The 9,344-nt window shown below is 38.4% G+C and overlaps 2 protein-coding genes across 2 annotated transcripts; both read left to right on the forward strand.

Moving 5' to 3' along the window:
• The first annotated feature begins 600 nt into the window (after nucleotides 1-600).
• Nucleotides 601-2,520, forward strand: LOC130438342 (zona pellucida sperm-binding protein 3-like). The gene is made up of 8 exons (XM_056770222.1): nucleotides 601-1,179; nucleotides 1,247-1,368; nucleotides 1,460-1,563; nucleotides 1,643-1,820; nucleotides 1,890-2,007; nucleotides 2,080-2,165; nucleotides 2,242-2,321; nucleotides 2,404-2,520. The coding sequence occupies exons 1-8, from the start codon at nucleotides 601-603 to the stop codon at nucleotides 2,469-2,471; spliced, it is 1,335 nt and encodes a 444-aa protein (XP_056626200.1). The 3' UTR covers nucleotides 2,472-2,520.
• A 3,087-nt stretch (nucleotides 2,521-5,607) lies between these two features.
• LOC130438230 (platelet-derived growth factor receptor-like protein) lies at nucleotides 5,608-9,106 on the forward strand. The gene is made up of 6 exons (XM_056770069.1): nucleotides 5,608-5,788; nucleotides 6,026-6,302; nucleotides 6,443-6,594; nucleotides 7,937-8,230; nucleotides 8,324-8,463; nucleotides 8,584-9,106. Exons 1-6 carry the CDS (start codon nucleotides 5,731-5,733, stop codon nucleotides 8,815-8,817), a joined length of 1,155 nt encoding a protein of 384 aa, XP_056626047.1. The 5' UTR covers nucleotides 5,608-5,730; the 3' UTR covers nucleotides 8,818-9,106.
• Nucleotides 9,107-9,344: the final 238 nt, after the last annotated feature.

A 9,344-nucleotide genomic window follows, 5' to 3' on the forward strand; every position in this document is an offset into this window, starting at 1 on the left:
GTAAAAGATTACATTGTGAAACAGGGCCCAACCGTGCAAACGTTTTGTTAAAATGTAGATTTGTAACCCTTGTTGTTGACTGGCTGCGTTTCATACAGAAACTAATGAGAATTAATCTTTGAGAACTAATCACACTACAATTGGAACGGGGAAGAAAACTGATAAATTCACATTAAATAGTTTGAACTGTTATGATCATGCTCCCTTTGAAGGTGAAGATATCTGTTTCCTCATTAAGCTTTATTATTTTAGATACTTTCTAGAGTATAATCTGTGAATGGCTTTGTGTCGTAATTTATAAAAGGTACAAGAAACAGAAAAAATAGTGCAACCATGCTTTACAGTTGATTGTGTTTTAACTTGACAGGTCTAATTAAAATAAGCAATAGTATTTCTCTTCATACAAAGTACCCACATCCTGATTTCCATCTGCGTAATAAATGTCCAACAACATCCACCTGTTGTAAGCTGGTTAGATAAATGAACAAGTCTAGAGAAGCATTACGCTAATCACTAGAGGGCGGACCCATCCTGATTTCCAGATGTATAAATTTTGATGCTGGCATTCAACAGCTTCATGAAATCTCAAGTGTAGCAATGATGGGGTTGTGGCTAGTTGGATTTGGTTTGGTGCTTGTTCTTGCAGTTGGCATGTCTGATGCACAATGGCGAGGAAGATCGGTGCAAACTCAGAAACCTCGTACATTTAGGCCTCGGTCACAAATGCAAGTTCCTCAGAAGAGTGAAACCAGGATGCCTCAGTTTCCACAGACCAACAACCCCATGCTTGTGCCACAGAGATTTCCTTCTCAGTTTTCAATGCAGTCTCCTGGTATGGTTGGTGGAAAGCCTAGTCAAGATCCTGTTGGTGTTCAGTCTAAACAGCTTTTGCAGGGTCTGATGGGAAAACTGACATGGACCTTTCCAAGCCTGCCAGAAGAACCGATACAGCCAGAGATTCCTTTTGAACTGCGGGACCCTATTTCTCCCAACAGTGTAGGGGCTCAGTGCCGTGAGAACTCTGTGTATGTGGAAGTGATGGAGGACTTCTTTGGGACTGGAAAAAAGCTAATGGCTTCTGGATTTGCAATGGGAGGCTGTGGACCAATAGGGGAGGACGATAATGCTGAAGTGCTCATCTTTGAGTCTGAACTGCATGGATGTGGCAGCATTTTAACGGTGAGAAGACTGATCCTCTTACCAAACGTGTAGGTTCTGACTTCGAGTAACATTCTTGTTTCTTAAGGTGACCGAAGACTCGCTTGTTTATACCTTCACCCTGGTCTACAGTCCCAAAGAGGTTTCAGATGATGTTCCTATTTTCAGGAGTAGTGGTGCTGCTGTCAGTATTGCTTGTCACTATCCAAGGTAAGTTTCGGAGTTCAAGATGGCTGCATACTTGTGCGTGTGGTAAAAGATTTGGCAGTTTGTGGTGACCAACTTTTTCTATAATCTACAGACTGCATAATGTGAGCAGCAATGCCCTGGTGCCTGCTTGGGTACCATATGCAGCTACTAAGGTTGCAGAAGAGCGCTTGGTTTTCTCCCTCAAGCTTATGACTGGTTTGTATAATACAGCTTTAGCTTTTAATGTAGTTTCACATAATTTTGCAGACCTTGCCTTAATTTTTCCTTGAAACAGATGAGTGGCAGTTTGAGAGACCTTCAAACCAGTATTTCCTGGGTGACATTGTGAATATTGAGGCCTCTGTGAAGACCTACAACCATGTACCTGTCCGTGTGTTTGTGGACAGTTGCGTGGCCACTGCATCCCCTGATGTGAACTCTGCCCCCAGATACTCATTCATTGACAATAATGGGTACGACATGCCCAAATACCCATCCTATCCTAGAAGTATTGCAGGCTGTTTAACTTCTTTCTTCACCAGGTGCCTGGTTGACACGAAGTTCACTGGCTCGAACTCCCGCTACCTCCCTCGAACTCAGATTGATAAGCTGCAGTTTCAGCTGGAGGCTTTCAGGTTTCATCAAGTGAACAGTGGTCTGGTATGTATTTGCCTTAGTTTTGAGTACATGATAGTGCACTGTTTGGAAACCTGAACCCTGTTGTCTTTGCAGGTCTACATCACTTGCATTTTGAAGGCTGTTCCTGTAGCCACCCCAACAAATCCTGCTCAGAAGGCTTGCTCGTTCTCTCCTAATGGGTATGTTGTCCCCAAATAGCCTCTACTGAGTTAGTAGGGTGATGGTTATAATTGAGCATGTGTCTTTGTTTGGCAGGTGGGTGTCTGTAGATGAATCGGATCAGGTGTGTGGCTGCTGTGACTCAACCTGTAGCAGCACTAGTGCAAGTGATTCAGGTATGGCTTAACACTTGGACGAACTACAAATGCTTCTGATTATGGTCTTGGAAGTTTCTCACTACTTGTCTGTTCTCCTTAGATCTACGTTGGGAGCAAGCATCTGTTGGTCCCCTCAATGTTAAGGAATTTGGCTTCGGTCGACTGTAATTTGAAATGGCTGTGAGGCCAAGTGATGAATAAACTGTTCTTAATTATACATGGTCTAAGTGGTTGTCCCTCAAGAAGTCTTGCACATCTCATTTACATGTTTGCCACTTTATGGCTCTGACTTGTTACTCAACGCCCTTAAGTGTAACTTGTTACAGGACTTTTACTGATGTTGCTAGCTAAATTACGATAGGTACAAACAAGCTTAACTATGGTGTCATTTCTGAGTGATTTTGGGCAAACCAGACCTAAAGAGCTCTTTTCCAAAACTCAATGAGTCCATTTTAATAGTTTTCATGAAAATGGCTTTTTACCTAGACCCATAAACATTCACTATCCTGTTAAAATGGTCTGTTGGCTCAGTCTGAATGTTAAACAGTGATTGTTAAATGATATTGTCGATAGTTATTTTCTAAACGGTACAAATATTTTTTCAAAAGTTTTTCTTTTTAAAAACAAGTGACCATGTAACCTTTGACATCAGGAACTCTTACTATAAATTAATATTAATCTGATAAATGCAAGAAATAAATTACAGCCAAATAAATGTTAAACTAAATAGTTAAAAATTTCATGTTTCAATATTTTCCACCACATACAAAAAATTTAAAAATAAAACGTACAAATACCACTAACGAGCAAATTCTGATTGGTCGAGAGGACATCGCATTTAGGCTAAAAACAGGTTTGGCATTTAAAGGCGTTTTGGAAAGATGCTGCATCTTGCAGTACATTTTAAACAAGGAAATATAGTAATGTGGCATGAAACATTGACGGAGCACTGAATAGGTTTACTACACAGCAAAATGGCATGACAAACCTTTTTCTTTCTAATTTAGTGTTTAATGTGTTTTGGAAAAGAGTTCTTCACCTATTTAGATCTATTTAACACTGGTCTTCACCACACCAGTTATGTCCCTGAGAAATACCTAAACCGTGGTAAGACGTGTTCTGGCCCCAGTCATACCTGAGGACCAAATTTGGGCATGTTCTGCCGTGTTAACCAAGACAACAATCTACATTGAGTTTTGCAAGAGAAAGAGGTCATGATGACATTATGTAATAGTGGTGGACAATAAATAAAAAAAAGTATCAAGAATTGTTCCGGCCCAAATCATACCGGAGGACCAAATTTGGTTGCTATGACTACAATCCACAAACAGGTCATGATAACCTTGAGCTGAGCAGGTGCTGAGTGAGGATTTATATAAAAATTCACAAAGATTTCTATTCATTTATACCTGAAGTATTCATAGGAATGTAAATTGACATGTGTATCAGTGGAAACATCTGTTTCACACATCAAATTATTAAAAATAATTGCATACGAATTAGTTCGATTATGATTTAATGATTTGATGTTCTAATCAGTATATCTGTTCAATGATTATTCACATAAATGCACTTTGTCATTTTAAGCATGTTTAGAGCACATTTGAGCACTTGTAGCAATGTAAACTCCAGTGATGTTTCTGAAGCCTAAAAGCCAGATGCCTGAAAATTTTTGACATTTTCTCCCGTAACCTTGGTTACTTTTCCATGCATGACTTCATACGTATTTAAATTTTGCCCACTGAATTAAAATTTGATTTGAAAATAAGACAATAACAAGCGAACCACCGTTAGATACTGTACGTACCACGTTGCCTACGAAATAAAGGTGGCAGATCAAATGCATTGGATAACGAAAATAAGAGCTAACGTGAATTTACCTGATAGGTTTTTTAGGAGTAGGCCTACTCCTCTCAGAAGTTTTGCTATAACAGTGGGCTGGAAGGCACTGGATTTTCAGATGCTCTGGGGAACATCTCACTTTGTTTGATTCGAATAAAGAAAGTTAACTCTGACACCTGGACCTTCTTTGTCTGAGAGATTTTTTGAACGGCAAAATCAACTTTTGCGACATCACTACCAAAACATAAAATATTCCTATACCCTGAGGGTGAATAATAGTGTAGAAGTACTTAACTTTGGTTGAGTAACTTCAACCAAGTCTGATTTAAGGAATAATTTGCAGTTTGTTAAGTGTTTTCCAAGGGTCAATGATATTGACTTGAAAAGTAAAAATGAAGAAAGCCTATTTTAGGTGTGGAGCTTCCAAGACTCTTGTGATGAGCTAAATGTTACTGGCATGGCTGTTCTAGTGGTTCATGTGACGGTGCATAAGTGGTAAGTGGTGTTCTAATAGAAGCTAGATTTTTGTCTTGAGTGTCATAGCTGAAGCAAGATAGCTTCTTGCCTCTATATACACTTGCCTGTAGTATGCACATGCATTTTAGCATATCGCCTGTGTTTTGAGTTGGCTCTTAGTTTGTACTTGGTTTTAGCAATGGTTTTAGCAACTTACAAAGAGTTCAGGGAGCAATGAGCGATATGTTATACAGGAGCAGTAATACAATATTTGCTAATACAAAGTTAACGTTACTGGTTTCAACAAAAGCTAGATCACTGCTGAGAAGAGAGAGAGTTATTGTTATTTTTTTTATTTGTCTGCAGGTATTCACAGAAGAGTTGGGTTTTAAGTATTTTTTAATGTTGTGAGAGATGTGGTTGACCGGACCGAGTTAGGAAGAATGTTCCACCAGGAGTTGTGAATGAGCGGGAAAGCGATTTACTGTCCTTATGGGAAGGCAAGACGCCGCTGGTTTGCTGAACGCAGGGATCTTGAGGGGTTGTAGGAGGCTGTGAAAGTACCCGTGAAAGTACCAGTGAAAGATCCAGTGATAATCCTGTAGGCAGACATTAGCATTGCTCCATTGTTTTTACACCAGAAACAGGGTCACTACTTCTAGAAAACAATATAGAGACAATACACATAATATTAAACTATAAAACTGTACGAATAAAAGAATTTGCACAAAAGCATTTCTAAAGTTTATCATTTAAACTGAAACAGGTTGCATGCGTTAATGCCAGACTTTAAATCATTTCATTTAAGGTTCAGGAAAAAAACATGTTCATAAACTTCTGCTTTCATTTCAGAAGCTTTACAATGTGTATGGTTTTTACAGCTAAATAAACATGGGGTGCTTTTTGAGTTGGATGGCCAGCCTCAGGCCCTGATTGGTGGACTGAACACAGATAGGATCTATTGAGGAATTTAGGGAGTTCATGTTACTCTGGTAAACAGCTGACCCTCCACTTCTCTCGTCCATCTCTCCAGTCTGTCTTTCGCATCCCTGAATGTGTCCTAAAGATTTGCTAACTTAGAACAAAGTGAACTAAGGTTTGTTTTTGGTCGCCGTGAATATTCTCCACCATGAAGTGGAGGGTGGTTCTAGCAGCATTCCTCATTTCTGTTTTGATCATTCAGTATGGTGAGTATCTTACCTTTCAAGAGGCATTATCCGTTTTTTTGTACAATTAATATGCATGCAGGTATTTTGAGACTACATAAACTTCTTAAAGACGTAAAGATAATTATGTCAAACTTACAAAAGATACAAAAAGTGATAAAACAGTTATTTTAGATATCAATACGTTTAGTCCAAATGTTTTTCAAATCTTAAGGGAACGTTCTGTTGTTTACCAATAGTTTGTCACTTAAACGACAGGTATTTGCCAAAAGGTTGAATCCAAACCAAAGACAAAAGCTGAGAAGATACCAAATAGCAAGTCAAAGACTGGTAAGGGGGAAGAAAAAGCTCTTGCTCCCAAACCTAAAGCAGACCAGTCACACCTCACTCAGGTGGTAAACAAGGGAAAGTTCCAGAAAGTCGGGGACACGCTGACTATCCAAGTAGGTGAAACATTAGAGCTGCGATGTAAAGGAAATCCTGTCCAATGGACTGTTCCTGCATATCTACAAGAGGATGATGAAGGAAGACTCCGGTACGTGCTGTACACACTGTGTTCGGTCTGATACAAATAATACAGATATTTTAAATATTTTGCTCATCCCAAAAGTGGTTTACATGTTTATAATATATTTTGGATGTCTTCTTTGTTGCTATTTGTGTTTGTATTTATAGGATGGTTCAACATGAACGTTATGGCACGTTGATTTTGGCAAACGCAACAGTGCCAGATACAGGGGAGTACATCTGCTATCCAATGTACTGTGAGGATAAAGACTGCAGGAAAGAATACGACAAAGCTGTCAAAGTCTTCATCTTCTTCTCTGGTAATGTTGGACCTCTAATGTGACGTGACTGTTTCTGAATTTAAGTGCGGCCAAATGTTTTAAATGAGTTTGCATATAGGCCATTCTAGAAGTGGTGCAATATCTGAGTTGGAAACGTCTTGAAAGAATAGTGTTTTTTCCCCCAGAACTTGTATACAAATTGTATAATATTTGGTGCACATTTCAAGTAATTGTGGAGTTAATAACACATTGTAATTTCAGAAAGATTTGGAAAATTCTTCCTTGCCCCAAATTTTGCATTACTGTACGGAGTTTTGTTTATTTCTCAAATATGCTAATCAGCACATGGTTTTGGAAGCACAGATCTAGACAAATGTTGACACATAAGACTACATTTTATGGAATAACTTCAAAATAATAAGACTGATCTACTCACCATGTCGCTTATTAGAGAGAGGGACACAGTAATAATTCTTGATAAAAGATATGTCTAAATAAGTCAATGGACTTAAATAACACAGTTTTGGTAGTGACATAAAAAACCAGGACACAGTTTTTACATAAAGTTTAACAATTTAAAAATAACACAAAATTAAAAAAAAAAACTTTACTTTTGTTAAAATCTAAAAGATGTGTTCAAAATCAACAATGGAAAAATACCAAAACTATTTAAATATGATTAATATTAATATACATTTTGGGGTTTGGGTTCGGGACACCCATCTCCCAATTGAAAGTACCCAATAAATGATGATTTTATAGATTTTAAGCTTACGACCTATCAGGTCATAACATTACAATAATCTTGCAATGCCCCTAACATGATTTATTACAAACCCTTAAACAACAAACTTATGTTTTTACCATTGATGTGTCATTTGAAGCTTGTTATTTATGTTGGTGTGTGACGATGGCGTTTGTCTTCTCCTTTACCTATCAAGGCTGCAATGTCCGATCTCTTCCATAGAGCCTCAACATACAACATTCTGTGTAGATTTGAAACGAGCAATTTTGTCAGCGCCTTTCCGTTTCTTGACGTCCTTAAGGAAAACAACATTTCACAGGGGCATTAATGTTAGTATTATAATAGTTATAAAATTCAAAACATTAAAAGCATTAAAGGGACATTAAAAGTATTTACTAACATTTAAAGAGCACCTTTCAAGCAAATATCTGTATAAATGTCTGGTGCCCGCCAACCCCCTTTCTCAAGGATACGAAAATATAACACATTTGATATTTGATTATGCTCCTACGTTATTCACATTATTAATAAATACTAATATTTTTTTATACAGTTCTCAACCACTATCCAATTGCTCTGATTCAAACACAAAAACAATAATGTTATGTCTGTTGGTGTACGTCTTTCCTCTCTCAGACCCTCAGGAGTTGTTTGTACCTTCCTCTGAATATTATGAGGTCATTCAGCTTCGAACTAACTGGCCAACGGTCCTGCCCTGTCAGGTGACCTCCCCGCTGGCCAAGGTGACCCTGCACCAGGAGTTTCCACCAATGGAGGTAAAGGTGGATGGAACGGAAATCTCTTTTGATGTCAAGAAGGGCTACACCATCCACAGGCCAAAGCAGTACCATGCTGGTTCTCTATTCTGCATAGCCAGTCTAGGGAACCTTCGACAGAGCTCAACCAAATACATGCTGATCTACGTCAACTGTAAGTATGTACGATAGAAAGTATAAAAACATATTAGCTGAGACTGAAGAATATGAATCAGAAATTCCTTTATGTATCTATATGCTTTGGCAGACCCAACTGCACCTCCATCTCCTGCGATCCAGGCCTCCTCTGATACTGTAACAGTGGGAAAAAATCTCCAGGTGACATGCACTGTAGTGGGAGAACAGGACGTGGTGGTGGATTTCAGCTGGGAATATCCTGGACAGAAGGTAAGACTGGAGGGGAAACAGTACTTACAGTTTCACAGTAAACAATAATTTAGATTTACATTGCAACAGTCATCCCAATGCTAAGTGTCCCTGTTTTAAATAATATTTCTTCAACATCAGATTGGCCGCCCACTGTATACCCAGGACAGTGTACAGACGATACAGGTGGACGGTCAGAACCGGCAGCGTTCTGAAACGGTGCTGCAGGTGGATGAGTTTAGAGAGGTTGACCAAGGAATGTACACCTGCACAGCCCAGAACCTGGAAGGTTCAAAATCTGCATCTACATCTGTCAAAGTGCAGTCGGCTGGCACCACCACCAGGCCAAAGAAACACAACAAAGATACCCAATAATAATAATTATTATCATGGAAATGTGGATTATTGCATATTTGCTGTCAGACAAGATCATATATAAGAATATGCAAAAGGACACAAAAGCAAAAGAGGATGTGAAGCTTGCCATGCAAACAGTAAAGAAACAAGATTTTGGATATTTTTTTGGGGAAAAATTGCTATTTATATCTTTATTCTACCTTTTAGAAAAAAAGAATAAACTCTTTAAATAACGTTTTACACATTTTTCATGTATGAATTTTCCAATTATGCTATTTTTTGGGTTATGCAAATAGAACACATGCAGTATATTATTGTTAGCTTCTGTTTTTATGTTCTGTACAGCAAATTTAAGCTTGCATTAGAATTGTGCACAATTTCACCATTTATCTACTACAGCATGTAAACAGCATTATGAATTGAGATTATAATTAGGTAATGCATATTTTTAGGTTGTTCCTCCATCTTAAATTTCTTTACATGTCGTGGCTCGAACATGACCAGCAGAGGGCGTTAGGTTGGTACTTTTTGAATCACAAAACACC

Source organism: Triplophysa dalaica, chromosome 16 (assembly GCF_015846415.1).
Source record: "Triplophysa dalaica isolate WHDGS20190420 chromosome 16, ASM1584641v1, whole genome shotgun sequence".
NCBI lineage: Eukaryota > Metazoa > Chordata > Actinopteri > Cypriniformes > Nemacheilidae > Triplophysa > Triplophysa dalaica.